The 23771-nt window shown below is 62.8% G+C and overlaps 2 protein-coding genes across 25 annotated transcripts in view; both read left to right on the forward strand.

The window, feature by feature from the left end:
* The window catches only part of ZNF512B (zinc finger protein 512B), an 11819-nt gene extending 845 nt beyond the window's left edge, over nucleotides 1-10974 (forward strand). Inside the window, exons 2-17 of one of the 3 annotated variants that reach the window (XM_081832356.1) lie at nucleotides 1484-1609; nucleotides 1919-2061; nucleotides 2428-2556; nucleotides 2681-3357; nucleotides 3440-3666; nucleotides 3781-3852; nucleotides 3949-4095; nucleotides 4260-4384; nucleotides 4456-4548; nucleotides 4748-4846; nucleotides 4930-5100; nucleotides 5258-5452; nucleotides 5664-5765; nucleotides 6042-6104; nucleotides 7078-7176; nucleotides 7434-10974. In XM_081832356.1, coding sequence (XP_081688482.1) covers nucleotides 1484-1609; nucleotides 1919-2061; nucleotides 2428-2556; nucleotides 2681-3357; nucleotides 3440-3666; nucleotides 3781-3852; nucleotides 3949-4095; nucleotides 4260-4384; nucleotides 4456-4548; nucleotides 4748-4846; nucleotides 4930-5100; nucleotides 5258-5452; nucleotides 5664-5765; nucleotides 6042-6104; nucleotides 7078-7176; nucleotides 7434-7685 — 2720 coding nt within the window. In that variant the 3' untranslated portion in view covers nucleotides 7686-10974. Of the gene's footprint in view, nucleotides 1-1483; nucleotides 1610-1918; nucleotides 2062-2427; nucleotides 2557-2680; nucleotides 3358-3439; nucleotides 3667-3780; nucleotides 3853-3948; nucleotides 4096-4259; nucleotides 4385-4455; nucleotides 4549-4747; nucleotides 4847-4929; nucleotides 5101-5257; nucleotides 5453-5663; nucleotides 5766-6041; nucleotides 6105-7058; nucleotides 7177-7433 lie in introns of all 3 variants that reach the window. The other 2 variants (XM_081832358.1, XM_081832357.1) reach the window with 2 other exon arrangements.
* Nucleotides 10975-11189: 215 nt separating this feature from the next.
* Nucleotides 11190-23656, forward strand: UCKL1 (uridine-cytidine kinase 1 like 1). Of its 22 annotated transcripts, none has more exons than XM_081832371.1 (17): nucleotides 11190-11345; nucleotides 17414-17604; nucleotides 17803-17909; nucleotides 18022-18207; nucleotides 18284-18355; nucleotides 19413-19602; nucleotides 19685-19746; nucleotides 20400-20416; nucleotides 21503-21559; nucleotides 21754-21852; nucleotides 22194-22292; nucleotides 22364-22457; nucleotides 22545-22607; nucleotides 22702-22824; nucleotides 22987-23094; nucleotides 23180-23336; nucleotides 23421-23656. In XM_081832371.1, exons 1-17 carry the CDS (start codon nucleotides 11233-11235, stop codon nucleotides 23498-23500), a joined length of 1818 nt encoding a protein of 605 aa, XP_081688497.1. In that variant the 5' UTR covers nucleotides 11190-11232; the 3' UTR covers nucleotides 23501-23656. The 22 variants fall into 22 exon arrangements, 21 of the variants coding, with proteins under 21 accessions (XP_081688497.1, XP_081688504.1, XP_081688503.1 ...); XM_081832372.1 differs by having other exon boundaries at nucleotides 11200-11345; nucleotides 17417-17604; XM_081832369.1 differs by lacking the exon at nucleotides 11190-11345 and adding an exon at nucleotides 12811-14430.
* Nucleotides 23657-23771: the final 115 nt, after the last annotated feature.

Raw genomic sequence — 23771 nt, forward strand, 5'->3', positions numbered from 1 at the left:
GAGTGTCCCACCTCTGCGACCCTGCTGGGCCCTCAGGCAGGGTGGAATCTCTTTTCCTCCTGTTGTGCAAGTGACAGGTCCTGGATGGAAAGAGGGTGTCAGCCTCCTAGGGCAGCCCTGGCCCCAACCCCCCAGCTCTGGATTCTCCACCCAAGCTGGAGAGAGATTGGAAAGTGGGTTCTTGGCAGGCACCCACACCCCAGGCTGTTGGATTCATCCTGGCGCTGGGGTGACTGATGCTGGCAGTCTCCTTTAGAAGTTTCTGCGTGAGGACTTCGGAGAAGTTTGTTTAGGCCCACATAGACCCGTACCTCCCCCCAGGCTTAGGATACGGGCACCCCCTTGGCAGCGGGCAGTGACTGTCCTTACCTTTGACCTCAGCCTCTGGATCCCCTCTAGGCACTGCAGTCCCTCCACATTTCTTCTGATCTAAGTTAGTTGGGAACTACCAGAGGAGGTGCCCCCTGCCCACACAACTGCCCCCAGCCCCTTTCCTGTGGCCTTTGGTGTCCCTGTGGGAGGATCCAGAGGGCTGAGCTCAGAGTCCCTGCCCCCAGCTCTCAGGGTCTGGGGTCCCCCGGCAGAACAGGCCTATGGAGACCCAGCCTTGGGCAGTGGGGTATTCCTTGTGGCCAGTGGCTGGTGGTCTCTGGAGGAGTGGTGCTGGTGGGCCTGTAGGTGGGGGACAGAGAGGCTTTTGAGGGTGGAGGTGGGGAGGAGGTCAGCCAGGTAGAGGGTTGGCTGAGGGATTCCTGCTGGAGACAAGGCTGAGAAGAGGGTCAGATAGGATGGTTCAGCTGGCATGGGGACCAGAACCAGGTGCTTGTAGGGTGCTCAGTCCTTGATCAGCCGCCCATGTCCCCTGGGGAACTTGCTAAGTTGGGGAGTAGGCTAGGGGCCCTCAGTGCCCATCTTGGCCATCTTCCACCTGTGTCCTGGAGAGGAGGATCCAGGGATGCCCACCCAGGTAGGGTGGCATTGCCTTTGGTCTGGGTGGGGCTATGGAGAAAGGTGTCCCAAGGTCCTGGGCCAGCACAGCCTGTGAGCTAGCGGCCATATTGGTGTCATGATTGGCCTCTGGGAGTGATGCTGTTGACCTCTTTCCTTCTGAACACTCCACCTCTCTAGGGCCCCCCCCCCCCGCCAGCCCGGTAGCAGGTGTGATTCTTGGCACTCTTTGGGACTGTGTGTCTGGGGACAGAAGAAGTCTGTGGGAGCTGATGAGGGTTTCAGGACAGGGTTAGATGCTTCCAAGATAATTGTGTCTCCTGTATAATCTGGGGGGACCTCATCTGGGCAGCCCCTCTCCTAAACCAGAAGCCTCCATCATCTATTTTCCCATGTGGCCAAATACATAGGCAGGTAGTCTCTCCTTTCCTGAGCCAGAGAGGGACCTGTCGGGGGGTGGGGCTCAGGGACAGCCCATTTCAAGTCCTGGCTCAGGCCTGGTTAGGCCTCACAAGTCTGTCCACTTGCTGTGCAGAGATGACTGATCCCTTCTGCGTTGGAGGAGGCCGCCGGCTCCCAGGGTCCACCAAGAGTGGACCTGGGAAGGATGGAGGCCGGAATGAGGTCCGACTTCCTGTGCTGCACGACCCACCAAAGTTGGGTAAGAGAGGTCAGGCCAAGGTCAACTCCAGGCAATCATCGCAGGCAGCCAGTGCTGGGTGTGGGACTCCTCCCCAGCTCCCAGCTCCCCAGTGGTCCGGCTCCTGGGCTGCCTGGGCTCTTGAAAGCCTTCCCAGGGTGGGGGCAGCCTGGGGCCCTGGATTCTTGTCCTAGGCTGACCATAGTCTCCCATTCCCCATGCTTCACTATGGGGGAAGTGGGGCTTACTCCAGGCCTGACCAGCCCCCTGGGTGGCAGGCGAGGCCGTGGGAAGCAAAGCTTCTAAGTCTTGGCATATCATGTGTTGCAGGGATGCCGGTGGCCCGGGGTGGGCAGACAGTGCCCAGCCAGGCCCCACTCTGCTTTGACTCGGGAAGTCCAGCCAGTGACAGGACCGAAGGGAAGAAGAAGGGGCGTCCGAAAGCTGAGAACCAGGCCCTCCGAGACATTCCTGTGAGCTCCTTGAAGGCTGGGGTGGGACTCACACTGGGATCTGCCTGTCATGACCACTGCCCTGCCTTAGCTAGCTTGCCATACATCCAGCCCCAAGCCCTCCCAGCCTGCGTCAGAGGGTCGCTCCATGCTTTAAGGCTTCGTGTTGTGGCCTGGGACCTAGTGGACCACGTCTGTGGGGCTTTAGAACAGGTGTAGTACACAGTCGCTGCTTGGAGCGGCCTGAGTCTTGCTGCCGTCCTGAGGTGCGGGGGTTCTTGCTGCCTGTCTGCCCTGCAGGCCTGGGGAGGGTGCTGAGTCTGGGGCTGGGCTTGGCAGAGGCCCAGCTGGCTGAGGGGTCAGCAGCCTCGCCTTTTCCATGCCCAGCTCTCCCTGATGAACCAGTGGAAAGATGAATTCAAGGCACACTCAAGGGTGAAGTGTCCAAACTCAGGGTGCTGGCTGGAATTCCCCAGCATCTACGGGCTCAAGTATCATTACCAGCGGTGTCAAGGGGTAAGGGGCGGTGGGGCAGGGAGGAGGAAGAGGCCTGGGGCCCACCTTGCCCCACCTGCCTGTGTAGGGTGTGTGTGGGCAGTGGCCTCAGGCTGTCCTCCCCATGTCTGCCCTTTCCTCTCAGGGCGCCATCCCAGAAAGGCTGACCTTTCCCTGCCCCTTCTGTGAGGCTGCCTTCACCTCCAAGACCCAGCTGGAGAAGCACCGCATTTGGAACCACATGGACCGACCCCTGCCTGCCCCCAAGCCTGGGCCAGTCAGCCGGCCGGTCACCATCAGCCGGCCCGTTGGAGTCAGCAAGCCCATTGGAGTGAGCAAACCTGTCACTATTGGCAAACCTGTGGGTGTCAGCAAACCCATTGGCATCAGCAAGCCAGTGACGGTCAGCAGGCCTGTGCCGGTCACCAAGCCAGTGACGGTCAGCAGGCCTGTGCCGGTCACCAAGGCTGTCACGGTCAGCAGGCCTGTGCCGGTCACCAAACCCATGCCAGTCACCAAGTCTGTGCCGGTCACCAAGGCAGTGACTCTCAATAAGCCAGTGCCAGTCACCAAATCCGTGCCGGTTACCAAACCGGTGACCATCAACAAACCGGTGCCGATGACAAAGCTTGTGACAGTTACAAAACCCGTGCCAGTCACGAAGCCAGTGACGGTCAGCAGGCCCATTGTGGTCAGTAAGCCAGTGACGGTCAGCAGGCCCATTGCCATCAGCAGGCACACACCACCTTGCAAAATGGTGCTGCTGACCAAGTCTGAGAACAAAGCTCCTCGTGCCACAGGGAGGAGCAGCGGTAAGAAAAGGTATGGGGTCTCCTTCTGGGTTGGAGGTGGTAACAGGGCCCAAGGTGGGCCCTCCTGCCCCTCACCTGCCTGCTCCCTGCAGGGCAGCGGACAGCCTGGATGCCTGCCCCATCCTGCCAAAGCAGGCGAGGCCCGAGAATGGGGAGTATGGCCCCTCCACCATGGGCCACAGCTCGGCCTTCCAGCTGAGCACAGACCCCAGCGGCAGCCCCCTCTCCCTGGGCAGCAGGCTCTTGGGGAGCAAGGAAGCACCGAGGGCCGCAGGCCCTGTGTCCCCACCTGAGGAGGGAGCGGAGCGCACAAAGCACAGTAAGAGGAGAGTGGGGGGGCAGTGGCTGGCGTGGGGTAGCTGTCCGCTGGCCCAGGCTTCCCGATGGTTATTTGACCAGAACCTCGGGCCCTGTCTTCTCTCCCCCGAGTCAGGAAGGAAACAGAAAACACCCAAGAAGTTTACAGGGGAGCAGCCGTCCATCTCAGGGACCTTCGGACTCAAAGGTAGGGCCCTGGCCAGTTGCGCATCTGGAGCTGGATGCACGCACAGTGTGACTGCGCCCTCGGCTCACAGCTGCCCTCCTGTGTATGTGCACGCAGGCCTAGCCAAGGCAGAGGACAAATCCCGTGTGCACCGCGCCAAGAAGCAGGAGGGGCCGGGCCCCGAGGATGTGCGGAAGAAGGTGCTGGCTCCGGCTAGTACTGTCAGCAAGGAAGTGCCGGCCCCCACGGCCCACCCAGCTCCAGGTCGGGGGGCTGCCGGGAAGCGGGGCCCAGGACAGATCTCAACTCTGGGGCAGATCCTGGACCACAGGGACTGGGGGCTGAGCGTGGACCGTGGGTCCTGTGCTTGGCGTCCAGGGCGTCCGGGAGCCCCCACCAGTCCCTGAGGCCCTGGCCCTGCCCCACAGGTGGCCCTGAGGAGCAGTGGCAGCGGGCCATCCATGAACGGGGGGAGGCCGTCTGCCCCACCTGCAACGTGGTCACCCGAAAGACCCTTGTGGGGCTCAAGAAGCACATGGAAGTGTGTCAGAAGGTAAAGCTGTCCTGGGGTCCGGGTGGGGAGGTGCTCAGAGTCAGCGTCTCACGGCCGGGACGTGTCTGCAGCTGCAGGACGCTCTCAAGTGTCAGCACTGTCGGAAACAGTTCAAATCGAAGGCCGGCCTCAACTATCACACCATGGCCGAACACAGCGCCAAGGTACGCCCTGACCCGCCCACCACTGGCCTCCTAGTCCGTCCCCCCCCGCCCTCCCTGCCCTGCCCGCTGACCTTTCATCACCACATGGCAGCAGAGCATAGTGGCTCCCATGCCTGACCTTGGACATCTGTGGCCCTGACCCTGGGCCGGGGTGGGGCCCTGTGGTGGTGGGGATCTTAAGGCTGGGCCTGCCCCCCAGCCCTCTGACGCTGAGGCCTCGGAGGGGAGTGAGCAGGAGGAGCGGGAGCGGCTGCGCAAGGTGCTGAAGCAGATGGGGAGGCTGCGCTGCCCTCAGGAGGTCAGTGGGATGGCAGGGTGTGGGGCACACGTGTGGGATGAGGCCCAGCCTCTTGCCGGCCACTTACCCAAGCCCGGCTCCAGGGCTGCGGGGCCGCCTTCTCCAGCCTCATGGGCTATCAGTACCACCAGCGACGCTGTGGAAAGCCTCCATGTGAGGCGGACAGCCCCTCCTTCCCCTGCACCCACTGTGGAAAGACCTACCGCTCCAAGGCCGGACACGATTACCACGTGCGCTCGGAGCACACGGCCCCGGTGAGCAGCCCGTGGCCTGGGTCCTCCCTTCCTGGGGGCCGAGTGCATGAGGAGTCGTGAGCCTGGGACCCTCCCCGCAAGGTGCCTCCGTGTTTGCTACTCATGGCCCATATGCCCCATGGCTCCTGTGGATCACTCTGGCCTCCCTGCTCTGCAGCCACCTGAGGAGCCTGAGGACAAGCCCCCTGAAACTGAGGACCTGCTGGGAGTCGAGCGGACCCCCAGCGGCCGCATCCGCCGCACGTCAGCCCAGGTGGCCGTATTCCACCTGCAGGAGATTGCAGAGGACGAACTAGCTCGAGACTGGACCAAGCGGCGGGTGAAGGACGACCTGGTACCTGAGACTGCCCGGGTGAGGACGTGACTTAGCTCCGGGTCCCTTGCGATGGTCCTGCCCCTGTGACCTAGGCCATTGGTTGACTGTCCAGGTTCAAATTTGTGGAGGGCGCACTTGAGGTCCTTAGAGCAGTTGCGGGTGTCTGGGCTCAGCCCTGGCCTGGCACTTGGGAGCTCCCCTTTCGCAGGCCCACTGGGCTCACCCCGGTGTGCACCTGTTTTTACAGCTCAACTACACTCGGCCAGGCCTCCCCACGCTCAACCCCCAGCTGCTGGAGGCATGGAAGAATGAAGTCAAGGAGAAAGGCCATGTCAACTGCCCCAATGATGTGAGTTGGGGCAGGCTGGTGGGGTGGGTGTGGGGACACTGGGATTCAAGGACAAGGAGCTCGGGTATGGCCCTGGGTAGGGGGCCTCCAAGTGGCCAGCTTACCTGTGATCCCTGGGCCCCTGCAGGGTCCTTAGATGGAGAGGTCCAGCCTGCCCATACCCCAAGCTTCCTGGGGCCAAGCCCTGCACTCATATCCCCTGAGCAAGGGGTGCGTGTGTATTTGTCGGGAGCATCTGCTGGGAGGTTCTCTCTCACGATTGTCTCCTGTCCCCAGTGCTGTGAAGCCATCTACTCCAGTGTGTCTGGTCTTAAGGCGCATCTTGCTAGCTGCAGCAAGGTCAGTGCCCAGGCCCTTTGTCAGGGTGGGGTGGGTGCTCGGCACTCCCAGCCAACCCTTAGAGGTCCCCACGCGTTGTGTGTGTGACCCTACCCCACCCCCATGGGGCAGCCTCCTCCATAAGCACAGGGACTGGCCAGGGCCCGGTGGCCAACCCTGCCCAGGGTACTCCAGCCCTGTCCGTGAGTCAGTCAGCCCCAAGTTGTTCTGCCCACAGGGGCTCCTTGTCTGTGTGGGTGTAAGAGGGCACACTGACGTGGGCTGGGGGTGAGGGCCCTCAAGAAAAGGCTGCAACGGGCGCCTGGGTGGCTCAGTTGGTTAAGCGACTGCCTTCGGCTCAGGTCATGATCCTGGAGTCCCGGGATCGAGTCCCGCATCGGGCTCCCTGCTCGGCAGGGGGTCTGCTTCTCCCTCTGACCCTCCCCCCTCTCATGTGCTCTCTCTCTCTCATTCTCTCTCTCTCAAATAAATAAAATCTTTTAAAAAATAAATAAATAGGGCGCCTGGATGGCTCAGTCGGTTGGGCGACTGCCTTTGGCTCGGGTCATGATCCTGGAGTCCCGGGATCGAGTCCCGCATCGGGCTCCCTGCTCGGCGGGGGGTTCTGCTTCTCCCTCTGACCCTCCTGCCTCTCATGCTCTCTGTCTCTCATTCTCTCTCTCTCAAATAAAAAAAAAAAAAAAGAAAAGGCTGCAACCCTTCCCTGGGGTACCTGCCTCTTCCCATCCTCCCTGTGTCCCTTACCTTCCCGTAGTGGGGGCAACTCCGAGGTCCTGCCACAGAGAAGCCTCATGGGTCCCGGAAGCCCACCTGTTGAGCACCCAGCCAGATGAGCTGTGGCTGCCCCAACCAGAGGTTGGGCACACATGCAGGCAGAGAGGCAGGTGCCCTGGTTGGAGCTGGTGCTTCAGGTCTTCCAAGGGGTGGGGGTGGGGTCCAACCTCTGGGGGCCAGCCCGCCCTATGCCTTGCAGGGAGACCACCTGGTGGGGAAGTATTGTTGTCTGCTGTGTCCGAAGGAGTTCAGCTCTGAGAGTGGCGTCAAATATCACATCCTCAAGACCCATGCAGAGGTGGGATGGGCTGAGCGCCCTGCTGGGCCTGGGCGGGAGTGCGGGGTGTGGGGGGGTGGGAGGGTGACGCTTGTATGGCCTTGGAGTGAGCAGCCAAAGTTGAGAGATCTGCTGGTTTCCCTTCAGCGGGGCTTCTGGCTTCCCTGGAGGAGCAGAGAAGCTTGGGTGCCACTCAGCCACCTTAGCGCAGTGGCCTGCCTAGCCCCAGTGCCCAGCACCTCCTGCCCCAGGGTCTGCACTGTATATTTTCTTTCCAGAACTGGTTTCGTACTTCGGCAGACCCACTTCCCAAACACAGGAGCCAGGACTCACTGGCACCCAAGAAGGAGGAGAAGAAGAGTCTGGCGGGCGGAAAGAAGCGAGGCCGAAAGCCCAAGGAGCGGACCCCTGAGGAGCCCGCGCCCAAGATGCCCCCCTGTCGGGACGACTGGCCGCCAGGAGGCAGAGACAAGGGGGCCCGGGGCTCCACTGGCCGGAAGATGGGAGCCAGCAAGGCCCCTGAGAAGTGAGCGTGGTGGCTGGCAGGTGGGTGGGGCCTGGCCCCCACACTGGACACCAGGTCCACTCTGTTGAGGGCGGGGGTAGCTGGCTCCAGCACCTTCTGCTCTCCAGTTCTCCATCCCCCACCCCTGCCTGTTCATCTGTCCAGTGGAGGCAGCCAGCCCCTCTCTCCTACCTGAAGGTGGCCCCCCCCCGGTGCAGGCTGTGGAGGGCACACAGGGCTGGGGGTCCCTTGGGGGAGGGCCTGTGGCAGTAACAGACGCCCAGTAGTGTGCAGGGACATTCACAGGCCTGGCAGAGTCGGGGGCCCCGGGTGGGCAGGAGGAGGGTCTGCAGCTTAGGCCTCAGGGCCACGGGGCGGTGCAGGGCAGGCAAAGGGCCTTCACCGTGTGAGCTCCATGCCCCGTCTGCTTTCTCAGGCCCAAGGCTTGGGGGTCCTTGGTGACCCATGGTTCTGGGCTGATGAGGGCACCTGAGCAGCCTCACCTCTCCACCCGACACTGGACCCCAGCACCCCCAGCTACCTCCCAGGACAGACCCTGAGTCTGACTGCTACCGTGCTGACCTGACAGCCTGCCCCACCATGGCCTCCCTTGTCCTTCCGCCTCTGGGTCCTCTGCTTCTGTTCTCTACCTCTCCAGGCCTGCCCTCCCCTGCCTGTGCAACCCTCGCTGTGCTTGGGCCCCTGCCCCACTGGCCCCTGTCCGTCATGGTGGGTGGACTCTCTGCCATCCCATCTCCATGGGTGCTCCCTGCCTGGGGCGAGGGGAGGGTTCTGGTCTGACCTGCAGGGCTGCAGGAGCAGGGGGTGAGGGGGCCACGGTGGAGCACAGCTTTGCCTCCAATCTCCAGCTTCGCTAATGCCACTGCTCTAGGTTGGGGCAAGTCCAATGGGTTAGAGATGGGCCAATCTAGGCTCTGGGGTCAGCCTGGGGCCCACAGGCATGTGGGGTGGGGAACTGGGGCCCAGCCCTGAGGAGTAATCCCTGTGGGAATCAGCCTTCTGTCTGCTGGTCTGGGTTGGCTTGTAGCTAGGCTCCCATGGGAGTCCCCATCCCCCCTTTTTTACCTGCCCTTTTGTTTCTGGTTGTGTGGTCTTTTGATAGGAGAGCTAAAGGCCAGGGAGGGAGCTTGGCCAAGGTCACATTGTGTTGGTGGCAGCTCTGCAGCTCTGTGTTGGGCCCCGAAGGGGATGGCTAGGTCTGCAGGTTGGCTAGGGTTCAGGCTGGAGCTCAGGGCACCCAGAGGAGGCGGCCACACTGCCTCTGGTCTCCTCCCTGGGCCCCACCTTCCAACTTTGGCAGTGTAGGGAGGAGGGGGATCCTCAGAGCCCCTGGGTTTGGACAGAGGCTGTTTCCCACTGGGGGGCGGGGGTGGGCTGAGGGCTCGGTCTTGCCGATCCTGGACGATGTGAATTTTGATATTTGCCTGTGTGCGTGTGTCTCCTGGGTGTAGTGGATGCCAGTCTTGTTGCTGTGACAAGTAACAACCTTTTTTTTATTCTGTTTTTTATACAAAAACACAACAATCTGACATTTTGGTGCTAAGGGTTTCCTGGTGCCGACGGTGGATCTGGGGACTGAGAGGGTGTCTCTCCCCTGCTCAGGGAGGCAGTGCTGACTGGGCACCTCTCTGCCCCCCCCACCCCCAGCTCCCGTCCTCATCTAGTCCCAGGAGAGGAGAGGCTCCCAGTCGGGCTCAGCTCTCCTAGCTCTGCAGTAAGGAGACAGGTTCCAGGGGGGCCTCTGGGGCACGTCGTGCTGCCTGTCTCCAGCTTCTTCCTTTGGCCAAAAGGCACTGACTTGGGCAATCCTGGCCTGATGTGGTAGGGAGGGGGTGTAGAGACATGGGCTACCCCCAGTCACACACACCTTGATTTGATCAAAGGGTAGAGGCATGGGCAGATGGGTGTGATCCAGTGTCAAAGGTCAAGGGAGGGCAGTGTGGGCAGGGCTTTGGACTGCATGGGCAGAAGGGTTTTCTTTTCCATGTTCTGGGTGTCACTATGGTGTACAGCTGGTGGGGGCAGAGCTGGGGTCAGGCAGCCACTTTAGGGGCAGCCTTGGGCAGGGCTGGCAGGAGCCCTAGGTGCATTTTGTCCTTGTCACCAGTGGCTGGAGGAGGTTGGACCTCAACACCTCTGCTGGGGACGGCCGTCCGCCCCAGCCTCTCAGGTACTTGGCCCTTGGGGAGTGGGGGGCTGGTTTTTTGCTGGGGGGTGAGTTTCCAGGTCGCCCCCTGAAGTCCACAGATGGTCCCTGGTTTGGGAACCCCGCCGAGATGTGTGGGAAGAGGTGGGGTCCTGGGTAACTTGATGTTTAGCACTTTAACCCCCTTCTTTGTCTTTAAAGTGGGTGTGGGGAGCTGCTGCCAAACGTGGCTGTTGGGTCGGACCCCTCTCTCCCTTCTTCCTTTCCTGCTTCCCATGCTCTGGTGAGTGGCAGTGGTGAGCTGGTCGGCAGAGCCCTCCTCCAAAGGGGGCAGAGCTCTGGGGGGCTCAGCAGGATCTGCCCATCTCCCACTCTGGTGGGCGTTCAGCCAGGTAACCACCTGGCCTTGATTGACACCTTCAATGAGAGGGACTGGCGTGGCAGACCCCCCGGGGCATGATGGGCACGGACCCTGCCCAAGACCCAAGCCCAGGGCACAATGCCAGGTCCCTTTCTGAAGATCTACCTCTGGCCCCGCCCACCCCCTCCCCCACCCTGCCCTGAGAACAGGAAAGGGCCGACTCAAGGGGCTGACACTTCACACAAAAATAGGATGCACTTTATTTGCTTGTGCAAAGGCAGATGAGGGTGCATCCTGGTGTGACCAGTGGCCCTCCCAGCCGTAGCCCCCATCCTGTCCCTCCGGTTCAGAAGGGAGAGAACGGGTGCACCCTGATCTGCGGAGGGCAGGGCTGTCCCGGTGTGTCCAGTTCGGTGGGCCCCAGGTGGCTTGCCCTGGAGGCCTGGGGTTCGGGGGCCTGGCCAGCACCTCTGGCCCGGCAACCACACATCCTGTGCTTTGGGTTTCTTGGTTTGGGTTTTTTAATGCCAGTTCTCCGTACATAAGTGCATTTTGAAAGAGAGGTTCCAGCTATCACTTGTAACCATATATATACATATATATTCTATCTACAAAGTGTTTATTTGCAAGATGTTTTGACGGTGAGCTCGGGCCCTGCCCACCTTGTGACCATCTGTCCCCGGTCCTCGTCCCCGCCTCCCCGGCCCACAGTGGCGTGGGGGTGGGCCATCAACTGTATGTATTAAATATGACTGTATCAAATAAATGTTTATTGATTTTTTTCCAGGGGCTTTGTGCGGCTGAGTTTGTGGTAAAGCTCGGGGTGGGAATTCTTCCCCGCGGAGGACCCCCGCTCGCGGCGGGTGAGGCCGGACTACAAGTCCCGGCATGCATAGCCGTACGGCCTCGTGGGACTTGTAGTTCGCGGGGCGCGCCAACGGGTGCGCGGCGCAAAGCCCCGAACTACGACTCCCGGAGGCCCGTGCGGCCGGCTCCGGGGGCCTGCCCTGCGGCCGGCGGCCCGCGGCGAGGCCTTCGAGCTCCATGGCGGCGCCCCCAGCCTCTGCTGACGCGCCCCGCTTGCCCCCGCCGCCCGCTGCGGCCGGAGACGGGCCCCCCCGGCCGGCGGAGAGGAGCGAGACCGCGTGCGAGGACCGGTAGGCGCGGCGCGCCGAGCACGGGCTGGGGCCCGCGCACGCCCCCTCGCGTCTGCCGCGGGAGGGGGAGGCCCCGTGAGCCGGAGCCCCCGCCCGCCGTGCCGTGGGGCGCTGGCCTGCGGGCAGGGGCGACCGCGACGAGCTGGATCTGGACGCGCGAGGGCTGCCGGCGCCCGCGGTGGGCGGGTCCCCGGGGCCTGGCGGGCTGGCGGCACGGGGCCGGGAGGTGGGTCTGCGTGCGCCGCTGCTCCGGGGTGGCCAGCGGAGACGGGCCCGTGGGCGGGCCTGCCGGATAAAGCGGATTCTCCTGAAGTTGACTTCGGTGTCCGTCCCGAGGGGCTGGAGCGTGCGCCTCCCTTACGCTCTGAGGGCCACGCGGGCCCTGTCCCCGCTCCTGCCTCACCCGAGAGGCCAGGGTTCGTGAATCTGGAGTACCTTCCGACTGCCCACCGTTGTGCCGCACCCCGAGGCTCTGTGGAGGCTTTGCAAGAGTTGGAGGGGTAGAGCGGGGAAAGAGCCATTTTGTCACCCTGACCGGGGAGACGGAAGAGGCCAAGAGGAAACGGGCTCCTACTCCCTGCTTGTGGGGCCCGGCCCCCGGGGCAGCGGCTGGGCCCTGCTCTGGAGCCCCCCGCCCCCCGCCCTTGAGGGCTGGCTCCTCACTTCTGGGTCTGAACTGTCCCTTAAGGAAGGCTCAGCGACAGCCACAGGGCGGGGGTGGGGGTGGATCCAAGGAAGCCTTCTTTCCATCCCGGGCATCTCATCTCGGGGATTGGATGATCTTTCCACGGCAGAAATGCTGTGTGCCTGGACTCCTCCAGGATGGTCTGGGTGCCAGGGAGCCACTGAATTGGCAGGGAGAGGAACGAAGTGAGGGGTCCAGGAGCTGCCCTGAGGAGGCTCACACCTTCCCAGCGAAAAGTGACTAGATCCTGGCACAGGGTGACTGAGTCTCGTAGACCTGAGTCTGTGACACCTGGCGGTTCCAAAGAGTCTTTGAGTTAGCCCGAGATCGGAGAGGGCAAGGCCAGATGAGGTCTTGAGAGAAGCACTCCCTGAAGACATGGACCGGTGGCAGCTGCAGTCTGGCCCCCACCCCATGTGCAGAGTTAGGTTGGGCACAGGTGCCCCTCACGGTGCCCAGGGAGGCAGAGGTCGGAGGAAGGGAGCCAGGACCCGGCAGTGGCATGTGTAGATTCTGGCGTGCTTCTCCAGAGGCCCATGGGTCTGCCTCGGAACTGCCTCTGGACTTGACAGTTACATTCCCCGATGCTGGTATCCTGAGCGCTGTTTCCTTGCACGCCCTCCGAGGGCCCCAGAGCTGGGTCTGGTTGGCGTCCAGGTGTATGTGCCCGTGCCCCTGACCACCAGTCCAGCTTCTCCATCCACATCATTGCGGCTGCATCCGTGTGCTTTGTCTGTTTGCTCCTTTAGAGGGTCAGGGACCTCGGACACCTTAGCACTGGACATGCTGGTAGAGAAATGAGCATGGTGGTGATAACGGGGAACCCCTCAGGCAGTCTCCCGGTGCGGTCCAGGTGGAGATGGGTTTGAAGCTATGGGAATGGAGGGAGGCCTACTGGACCCGTCCAGAGCAGCAGGAACAAGGGGCTTCTGCAGGGAGGTTTCCAGGGTAGGGTAGGGGCCGTGCAAGTCTCCGAAGCCTGTTTCAGCCCCTTCAGGGCTGTAGCCGCCCAGCCCCCCCAGTACTTGATCTGTCCTGAGAAAGCCCTGATACCTCTCTGTCCCTGAGCCAGTCTGGGATCCCTGGGGCCAGGCCCCAGTGGATCAGCTCCTCCCACTTCCATTTGGCCTCATTTTTACTCATCCAGCAAATTTCCCTAAACCCGGACAAGGTATCAGGCACTGGTGGAGGCCCTGGTGCTGCACGCCCCAACTCTGCAGCCCTGCCCAGGACAGCTCCCGCCTCCCGAAGTGGGGGCTAGCCCCGGCCCATGTGTCCAGGCCAGGGGTCAGGAGGGAGAAGCTCTTGTGGGCAAAGATGGACAGTTCAGTCCTGCCTCCAGGTGCCTCCGGACAGGGAGGCAGATACATCCTTGTTACCTGGGCGGCCAGGAGAAGCTGCTCCTGAGGCAGCCTCCAGGAGCGGCCCCTCTTCAGGTATGTAAACCCTACATGGAATTTTCTCTTTCCTGAGTCTCCATGTTGTTAGAAGCCAAGTCAGGAGGAAAGCTGGAAAGGAAGCCAGGGACTTAGGGATGCAGACCCCTTTACACACTGCAGTAAAGATCCTTTGGCTGACCCATCCTCAGCAAGCTGAACCCATTCTTCCTCCTGCTGCCAGGCTAGAGACTGGCTGTGTCCCCTGGCTGAACGCAGAGCTCTGGGTGGCCTTGGGGGATGTGCTGGAGCCTAGCCCTGGAGGGGCGGGGCAGGCGGCTAGGGTTTCAGGTTTGTTTATGCCTCTAGCAGGCACCTTGGGGCCAAGGGTGTGACACAGGGCTCAGCACTGACATTCAGCAAAGCTCCCGATTTCCCCAGATTTCCCCGTTCTGCTGTGGGTGGGTAGGAGGGGGTTGGCTCTACAGTCCCAAGCAGGCCCGGGGTCTGGAGTTTTTTCCATGGTGTTCTGGGGGGTGTGGGGTGCACTGTGGTCCTCAGCAAGCCTGGGCCAGCAGGGTACCAGTCGGTGCACAGGAGGAGCAGTTCACACCCAGGGCCGGCCTGAGCTCTGCCAGGCCCCACGACGGTGTTCTTTTCAGCAGGGTCAGCGCTATTAATACCGGGAGGGCACACAGCCCCCAGCCGAGTGATCCTCCTAATGCCTGTGGCCTCAGCCTCTGGGGCGGCCGCGGGTCCTGTTCTTTCCACACGGGGCTCTTCCGACCCCTCCCCCAGCTCCTCACCTGCTGGGCTGCCTGCCCACCCATGGAGGGGCAGTTCAGGAGGCCCCTGAGCTGTCCTGGGGGGCTGCTGTGGGTCTGAGAGGCACAGTGGAGATGTCCCTGTACACACCTGGGATCACCCTGCTGTCCGCTGTCCCCTGTGTCCCAGCCATGAGCAGCCCCCCAGCTTACCCTGGCATCAGGATCTCGGGGTGCTGGGCCCTTGGAGCAGAAGGCAGGTGAGTGGCAGGCCTGTTGTCTCCTGTGGCTGTGCTGAGGCAACCTGCCTTTGCTGTGTCTTGGCCGCTTGCAGCCCCGTGCATCATGTGTCTAATCGACGTCAGGAGACAAACAGGCTGGGTAGGTGCTCTTGAGGGGCCAGGCTGGGCTGGCCACCAGCAGGGGCTCTTTTTGCTTGGGGCTGTCTGTTACAGGTGAGTCTTTGTCCGTCGTGGCTCATAATCCTTTGGTTTGAAATTACCTTTTGTCACTGTGGCCAGACGCACCCCGTCCTTCTGTGGACTGGGTAAAGAGATCTTTGGTGCGACATTCCCATTTCCAAGGTCGTGTCGCTGAGAAAATGGGGTGAGGCTTGCTCTGAGGTCACAGCAAGGCTTCCTCCCTGGTTCCCAGAGAGAGATGGGGCTTTGGAGACCGTGGAGCTGGGCTTGGCTGCACACCCAGCCTGATACCATTTAGACCCATCACACGCCCTAGATGGGGCGGGTTTCTGGCAAAGCTCTCTCTGGCCTACTTTCTGCTCTTCTGGCGCATGGGCACTCTTCCCTGGGACGGTGTCTGCCCCAGGCTGTCGGCAGCATGAGCCTCAGAAGTCCGTGGTCGTGGCCATCACTACCTCAATGGGACAGGGAACCCTCACAAATAAGGATTCAGAGTTTCCTGTTGGAGAGGTGCACCGGGGTGAGAAGCGGGGGATGGGAGCAGGCGTACACGGCCCTGAGGCAGGCCCGGCTGTGAGGGAACTTGCTCAGCACCAGCACACAAGAGCGTGTTCGGGAGATGGTGAGGCCCTCCTCCTCCTTTGCAAGTCAGGTTTTCCACAGTAGAGCTTCCTCCCAGAAGGCACAGAGGGAGGGGCCGGGCTGGACTTTGTTTTCTGGCCCCCATCACCTCCAGGGCCATCTGTCCTTTGCGGGGTACGTGGGCTGCTTCTGGGAGGGCAGCGCCGGTGAGCACCGGAGGCTACTGCTCTGTGCTGTTAGGGGAGTTTGTCCAGGGCCTGGAGACACCTCTGCTTGTTCCCTCCTGCCCCCCCCCAGTCTCCCCCACCCTGCCGTGTCCATCTCTGGCTTGACGGAGCGGGAATGTGGGCGGTACGCCTGGGATAGCTCCAGGCTGGGCAGAGTCCCCCACACACTGACTGTTGGGTGGCAGTGCCTGTCTCCAGAGCCGCAGAGGTGACACCGAGCACATAGACTGGCTAACTGCCTCCACTGCTGGCTCCTTGTGCTGTCCCGACAACGAGGAGCCATGGCAGCCGAGTGTTGTCTGTCCCCCGGGATGGTGCCACGTGGCTCCTGCCCTGCGATGGCTGGTTTCTCACTGCTAGGACTTGTGCTGTGGTTGTCCTCGGGGCTCTCAAGTGCTCCTGGTGTGACCTGTCCCGCCTTTGGCTTTGGCGAGTTTCTTCCTCCGCCTCCGACCCCCAAACATACAGGCACACCGTCCTCCTGGCTCTTGACAACACCAGGTGCTACGGGAGGACTGCACAGCTGGGAACACCAGTGTTCCCAAGGTGGAGATGCCCAGGCTGTTCCAGACGCAGGAAGGCACTCTCGTGGCCCTCGGCAGGCTGATACCGCCCTCACTGGCCAGACTCCTGGCACCCCGTGGCCTCACACTGCTGGGCATGGCAGTGGTATGGGCTTGGTCTGTGCTTAAGACGTTTAGTGTGGCAGGAGCCCCAAATCCTGGTCCCCAGGGCAGTCTTGGCAGCTCTGTGTCTTTCTCTGTGCATCCCGTTTTGCTCACATGTACTCACATGAAGGTGTGTGCAGGTGAGCTCTCTGCATTTGCTGGGTTTGTAGGCACGGGTCACGTCTTACTGCAGTTGGCTTTCTCAGCTAAGCGGACTTCAGGACACCGTCCCTGCCTGTGTCCTTCTGAGGCTTTCATGCTAGTACGGTGAGCAGTGTGCATCCCTGGGGTCCCGGACCAGGGGTGCCCAAGCCAGGGGGTGCAGGCAGCGTCCTGCAAGGCCGGACTTGCCCAGGACGTCTGCACGACTTCCTGCACGTTCCTCCCACCCGCTGGGGGCTCTGCCCGGACAGTCAGCAGTGCGGTGGCCACCACCGGCCTGGAAGCCTCCGGAGCAGGTCCGCGAGGTGGTAGGTTGGCCAGCCCAGCCGCTCTCTTCCCCGAGCTTGTCCTGGCCCTGCGGCCGTCTTTACACCAGGCTTTTGTGACCCAGCCGTCAGCACACGCTGAGCAGGCGTCAAGCACACACTACCGCCCAGCTAGCCGCCCAGCCAAGTGCAGTCTCCCCAGAGCTGTCACTGTTGGGATTCGAGGCGCTGGGCCAGCAGTCACACTGTGCCCCTTATGAGCCCACGGGGAAGCCAGCATGCCACTGGGCACGGGGGCACAACACAGGCTGGAGCAGGACACAGATGCTGTCCGTGCCTCCCCCAGATTGGGTTTTCCGGCCTGTGGCTCCTGGGGTCTCCTGCCTTCTCGGTCTGCAGTGTGCTGGAGGGCAAGAAGCAAGGGCTGCCCTACGGGCCTCCAAGCCCAGGGACTCCCTCCTGCACCCGTCCCCTCTGCCAGCCTGCTCAGCTTTCCTGTCAGCAGCCTCTCTGTCCAGGACCCCCCCTCCCCGTGTGCCCCTCAGGGTGGCAGGGATTGGATCTTACAGAGAGTGTCGTGGGAGGGAACATAGTCCTTGATGGGGTCCTGACTGCCCTGCTGTGCCCCCCTCTCATCCTAGGGGACAGGGGCCAGGCCCAGGATGGCACTCCTCATTTCCCCTAATGCCGTTTGCTGTTCCTCCGAACGTGTGTGGGCAGTGACAGTCCAAGGCCAGGAGCCCTGTGGATGGGCTGCAGGGGGCTTTCATGTGCCCCCCAGTTGAGTCCACCCAGCTTGGCGGTGCCTGTGTGCCTGCGTGGGGGGTGGACCCCGTGGCCGGCCACGCCAGGCCTGACACAGGATGGCAGGGTGGCTGGTGGCCCTGGGCAGAGGCAGGCGTGTCCTTCTCTGCAGCAGCCATGCGGAATCCTTGGACAGGCTCCTCCCGCCTGTGGGCACCGGGCGCTCACCCCGGAAGCGCACCACCAGCCAGTGCAAGTCTGAGCCGCCCCTGCTGCGCACCAGCAAGCGCACCATCTACACGGCCGGGCGGCCGCCCTGGTATAATGAGCACGGCACACAGTCCAAGGAGGCCTTTGCCATCGGTAAGTAAGGCAGGACCTGTCGAACCCCTGAGTGGCCCTGCCACTGATGTGAGCTGCCTCGGGCCCCTTGGGCTGTCAAGCCTGGGGGGCAGGGGAGGGGAGCTGCAGGCAGAGCGTTGGGCGGGGGGCCGCCCTGGAGCCGGGCTGGGGGGCTGGCCCTGCTGCTCTTGCCCAGGGTCGCGCTGCCCCCTTCCACAGGTCTGGGAGGTGGCAGCGCCTCTGGGAAGACAACTGTGGCCAGGATGATCATTGAGGCCCTGGACGTGCCCTGGGTGGTCTTGCTGTCCATGGACTCCTTCTACAAGGTGAGGAGCACGCCTGCCCATGCAGGCCACGTCTGCGGAGGGCCTGGATGCCCCTGCCCCTGCCCCCGCCCCTGGCCCTGGCATGGTGTGGAGGGGCCCACAGAGCCCCTAGTGCCTCCCCCCACAGGTGCTGACCACGCAGCAACAGGAGCAGGCCGCCCACAACAACTTCAACTTCGACCATCCAGATGCCTTCGACTTTGACCTCATCGTGTCCACCCTCAAGAAGCTGAAACAGGGCAAGAGCGTCAAGGTGCCTGTCTACGACTTCACCACCCACAGCCGGAAGAAGGACTGGGTAGGCCTCGTGGGCTCGGGCTGTGCGTGCCTGCCTGGGAACATGGCGGGCGACCAGCTGCACGATTCCTTTGCAGAAAACACTCTATGGTGCAAACGTCATCATCTTCGAAGGCATCATGGCCTTTGCTGACAAGACGTTGCTGGAGGTGAGGGCAGGGCTCAAGGCTGACGGTCCTGCTGGGAATGCCCATCCCTGCTCATCTTCCTGCTTCTCCTGTGGTTCTAACCTTAAACTTGCCTCCTCCAAGCAGGCCAAGCCACTCCCTCTGTCCCCGTGGTATGTGGTCACCTGTCCCATCCCGGTGGTGCAGTCACTGGGTGTTGGGTGGGGAATGGCTGCTCTCCGGAAAGTGGGTCAAGGACATTGGGTGGAACAGACCCCCCACTCCCGCAGAGAGAATGGAAATGCCCTTGGTGGGGGAGGCAGCCTGAGGAGGGTGCAAGCCCTGGGCCAGTGCCTTGACCTTCTCTTCTTAATGCTTGCTCACCTTCTTGTGTGTGTTTTCTCTGCTGCTCTCTGGGGCCCATGCGGTCAGTGAGGTCAGAGTGACCTTGGGGCAGTGGTTCACATGTGCGTGCACGTGCGTGCTCTTGCCTGGGATGGAGACGGCCTGTGTCTGTGCTGTCCGACCCCGGGGGAGGCACGCACAGCTGTGTCCTTCCCACCAGGCCCTGCTGTAGGTGGGTCCTTCTCCTGCTGCTGCTGAGGCCCGTGAGGGAGGCCTGTGCTCTGGTCCTTGTTCCTTGTAGTTCTGAGGCCAGTGAGTTTGGGCTCAGGCTCAGGGAACCCTGTTGCCACCATGCAGCAGTACCCAGCCCCCCAACAGCCCCTTTAGGCCGGACCTGAACTCACCAAACCCAAGCACTGTGGTGGGGGGTATGGTGGGGAGGGGACACGCCCCCCGTTCCCCTGATATGTGTGAGGGCACACAGACAGCTGACAACCCACAGTGACGGTGCCAGCTCTGTCCTGCCTCTGCGGCCAGGGTCCGTCCGGTGCCCTCTGACTAAGCCTCTGGTGGATAGTGCCCCCCACCCACCATGTACACACCCCCCTACGTTTCCCCACACCCGTGCACTCTGCCAGCCAGACTGCAAGGTGCCCCAAGGGCCTGGTTTGCTCCCGGGCCAGAGGTCTTTGCAGGAGCCGGTCCCCAGGTCGCCCACACCGGCCCCGCTCAGCGCCTCGCTCTCCCCATCCAGCTCCTAGACATGAAGATCTTTGTGGACACGGACTCCGACATCCGCCTTGTGCGGCGGCTGCGCCGGGACATTAGCGAGCGAGGCCGAGACATCGAGGGTGTCATCAAGCAGTACAACAAGTTCGTCAAACCTGCCTTCGACCAGTACATCCAGCCCACTATGCGCGTGGCAGACATCGTGGTGCCCTGGGGTGAGCCTGCGGACCCACCTGCCATTGGGAACGTGGGCAGAGGGGCCTTGGGACCCCATGTGACCCTCCTCACCTGTCCCAGGGAGCGGAAACACGGTGGCCATCGACTTGATCGTGCAGCACATGCACAGTCAGCTGGAGGAGGTGAGCCAGCCAGGCCGGGGCCCGGTCCCTGCAGCCCCCCAGCCCCAGGGCCTGCTCCCCTGCTGCCACTGTCAGAGGCCTGCTCTGCGGCCCCCGTGTGTTCATGTCCCCGCCGTGTTCTGGCCCTCCGGTGTCCCTGTGCCGGCCAGAGGCAGCTGGTTCCCTGAGAAAGCCTGGGGGGCAGAGGTGCCTTCCGGTACTCCCAGCCTGAGCTGGGCCTTGAGTGTCCCTCCCAGACCTTCAGGGGACCGTTGGGTTTTAGTGCAGGGTCCCACATCCTGAGCACTCCAGGAGGGATGTCCCAACCTGGTTACAGGCCCTGGGCCGGCTAAGGGCACTGCCACTCTGGACGGGCTTCAGGATGGGGTGCTGGAGGCCCGAGGTCTGAGGCATGGAGCCTCAGAAGCCCTGGCTCTTTGTCCCAGTGCAGAGAGTGCCCAGGTCACGGGCCATAAGAGCTGGCTCCCTCCCGTGGTTGGCGGCCACCCGGGACTGCCCCTTGGGACTGTGGCAGGTCTGCTCCCGGGTGGGGGTGGCCTGGCGGGCCGAGGTGCACGGTGGCAACGGGCCGTGCTGTCCGGTGACTGCGAGGTGAGCACCACCCACTGACGTGCCACCCCGTTCCCTTGTGTCTCCCTGTGTTGCCGCCGCAGCGTGAGCTCAGTGTCAGGTAAGACTTCCCACACCTGTCTGCAGACGGAGGCACTTCCAACATCCACAGGCAGTGCGAAATTCGGGTTGTCACCTGGGCAGGTGGGGGGTCCTCTCCTGTCATGCCCATCCCTGGTGGCAGCCCTGCCCCGGGCGCAGAAAGGATGGTGTGGTGGCCCCCACACTGCTTTTGTCTGTCTTTGCTGGCCGATGAGGAAACTCAGGCACAGAGAGGTTAAGGAACTTGCCCAGGATCACACAGTGCCCTGACTCTATGGTGGTCAGACCTCTCTGGAGGCCTCCCCCCGACATGGGGCTGGTTGCATGGGGTCTGACGCCAGAGGGCACAGCTGTCCTGAGCCAGCACTGCTGGGCCCCCCAGGTCAGTGGTCACAGGCATATCTCTCAGCAGCCAGAGGGTCCTCTGCCTGATCTGGGGGTCCAGTCTCGATGCCCCCAGATGGTGGTGAGGCCCCTGCCCCCTCTGGCGCTGGACCCAGGGCAGAGAGAGAGCCAGGAGGGGCTCTGAACGCACCAGGGGAGAGCAGATGAAGCACCATCCCCCACAGTGCCCAGCAGGAATGACCTGCCTTTAGCCCAGGCTTTCTGTGGAATCCGGGAGCACCAGGAGAGCCCCCAATTCACACTCGGGAGCCCCGAAGCTGCTGCCTTGGGAATGGCCCCTGCAGCGTGCTGCCCTCCCACGAGTCACCGCTTGGCTCTCATCCAGACCAAGGCACCTGCAGGTCTTGCCCTGCCGGGGCCCCCTGGAAGCCTTTGTCCTGAGAATCAAGTTTCAAACTTGGAAAAAAAAAAAAGCCAAAACGCCTAAATGCAGCCGGCTATTTCCCCTTCTCTGGCCAGCCGAGGAAGTGGTGACCGGGGGCGGGAAGCGGGGCCCGGCAGCAGGGTGTGTGCAAAGCCTCCCCGGGTCTCCCTGTCGCCCTGCCACCTGCCTTTTCTCTCTATCAGGCCAGCTGGTGGCCGCGGGGACTCGCTCCCTTGCTAAATGGTCTTTTTCTCTTTGTTCTTTTCCTCCTCTTTGTAAACCCTTGGGTTTCCTGCCCTGTTCCCTCCCTGAACACACTCTTCACCTGGCGAGCAGAGGAAGCTGCGCTGGGATATGTGAGGACAGAGTGCGCGCTGGTTGTAATGCTGCGCTGTGCGCTGTGTGCGGGGGGCGGGGGGGGCGGGGGGGGCTGCTCCCGCACGCCCTTGCCCCTCCCCGCCCTCTGCCCCGCCCCTTCCTGCCCCCTCTGCTCCGCCCCGCCCCGCCCCGCCCCGCTGCTCCTTTCCCCACCCCGGGCATGGTGCAGCAGGGCCGGCCCTGAGCCAGATTTGCCCGCATCTCCCGAGGGGGCTGCCGTACATCACCTGGAGGGAAGGGTCAGGGCGAGACTTGGTCCTGAAGTTCAGCTGTTCCCCAGAGAGACATGTTCTGGGATTGAGGACCAGGTGCCCATCCTGGGGGCTGAGATTCCTTTGCCCTCCCGCTGCCTGGTCCCCTTTTGCTTTCTCCGTGCAAGCGCAGGAGGGGATCTGGGCTGGGAGGGGAGGCTCACACCACAGCCCCGCCCTTTCCCACCTGATGGTCAGCTGCTCTGCTCAACCTTCGCCTGATGGGAGTATTCGGGGGTTGGGGCCCTCCCTCCAGATCAGCCACAGGGAGGCGGCGGCCCCACCTGCACAGCTCATTATCCCCATCACATGCGCCCCCACACAGTGTCCGGAGTGGGAGGATGGGGCTCTGGGAGAAGACACCCCTTCTTGAGTCCCCAAATGGTTTGTGTTCCCAGGGCCGCGCTGGCCTCAGCGCACCAGTGCCACCCCCTGCCCCGGACGCTGAGTGTTCTCAAGAGCACGCCGCAGGTGCGGGGCATGCACACCATCATCAGGTGAGGGCCCTTGTGTGAGGCGAGGGGGCCCCTGACGGCCCACACCTCAGCTTAACCCAGCCGGTCCGCAGGGACAAGGAGACCAGCCGTGATGAATTCATCTTCTACTCCAAGAGGCTGATGCGGCTGCTCATTGAGCACGCGCTCTCCTTCCTGCCCTTCCAGGTACGGAGCAGGGTGTGGGGCGGGTACCTGGGACGGGCGGGGGGCGGCTCCCGTGCTCACGAGCGCCCCCACGCCCTCTGTGCGCAGGACTGCGTCGTGCAGACCCCGCAGGGGCAGGACTACGCGGGCAAGTGCTATGCGGGGAAGCAGGTACCAGCTGCGGCGCAGCCCGGGGGCGGAGCTGGGGCGGCCCGGGAGGTGGGAGGTCCGGCCGGCTCATCTCCCCCTACCTCCGGGCCCCCAGATCACTGGCGTGTCCATCCTGCGTGCGGGTGAGACCATGGAGCCGGCGCTGCGGGCTGTGTGCAAAGACGTGCGCATTGGCACCATCCTCATCCAGACCAACCAGCTCACCGGGGAGCCCGAGGTGCGGCGGCGGGCCTAGAGGGCAGGGGCTGAGGGAGGCTGGGGGGCCTGGGGGAGGGACATCAGGGCGGGGAAGGGGGCAGCGGGGTCGCCTGAGGGGCGGGGGCGGGAGCCGAAAGGGCAGCTCCAGGTTTGGGCCGGCTCTGACTCTGGCTTCTCTCAGCTCCACTACCTGCGGCTGCCCAAGGACATCAGTGACGACCACGTGATCCTGATGGACTGCACGGTGTCCACGGGCGCGGCAGCCATGATGGCTGTGCGTGTGCTCCTGGTGAGTGGCCACGTGGGGCTGCGCGCGGCGGGGGGGCTGCGCGTGGCAGGCCCGGGTGGGGATACACTGGCCCCTTACGGCGCAGGACCATGATGTTCCGGAGGACAAGATCTTCCTGCTGTCGCTGCTCATGGCCGAGATGGGTGTTCACTCGGTGGCCTACGCATTCCCACGAGTGAGGATCATCACCACGGCAGTGGACAAGCGTGTCAATGACCTGTTCCGCATCATCCCAGGCATTGGTGAGGCTGCCCGGGGCTGACCAGTGGTGCACCAGGGCCTGGTGGGCCTGAGTCCCCACCACAAGGGCCTGCTTCTTTCCCCAGGTAACTTCGGTGACCGCTACTTTGGGACGGACGCGGCACCTGACGGCAGCGATGAGGAGGAAGTGGCCTCCACAAGCTAGCTGCCCGCCCTGAGCCTTCCTGCTCTTGCCGCCACCCAGCTTCTTCCTGCCTCATGGCCTTGCTTACAGACATGTCCTAACTTATTTTAATTAAGAAGGGTATGACGGCTGTAACTTACTCTATACATTTTATAAAATAAAGTTTGGGAAAATGAAGCCGTGCCTGGTTAGCTGGGGGCCCTCGGGTGCTGTCCTGCCTGGGACCTGGGCATGAGGAGTAGCCCCAGCCCCCAGGCTGCAGGGCACCATGGGGAGGAAGGGAGTTGAGGAG

The sequence above is a fragment of the Leptonychotes weddellii genome, chromosome 10 (assembly GCF_054177405.1).
Source record: "Leptonychotes weddellii isolate Sample4059 chromosome 10, ASM5417740v2, whole genome shotgun sequence".
Lineage (NCBI taxonomy): Eukaryota > Metazoa > Chordata > Mammalia > Carnivora > Phocidae > Leptonychotes > Leptonychotes weddellii.

What these genes read in the sequence shown, in the direction of transcription:
- UCKL1 (XM_081832360.1), top strand. Translation starts at nt 15,954, where the DNA reads ATGCCCAGGCTGTTCCAGACGCAGGAAGGCACTCTCGTGGCCCTCGGC. An exon ending in CAAGGAGGCCTTTGCCATCG is followed by an intron (nt 17,605 to 17,802) that starts GTAAGTAAGGCA and finishes CCCCTTCCACAG; the next exon opens with GTCTGGGAGGTGGCAGCGCC. An exon ending in GTTCTGGGATTGAGGACCAG is followed by an intron (nt 21,853 to 22,193) that starts GTGCCCATCCTG and finishes TTGTGTTCCCAG; the next exon opens with GGCCGCGCTGGCCTCAGCGC.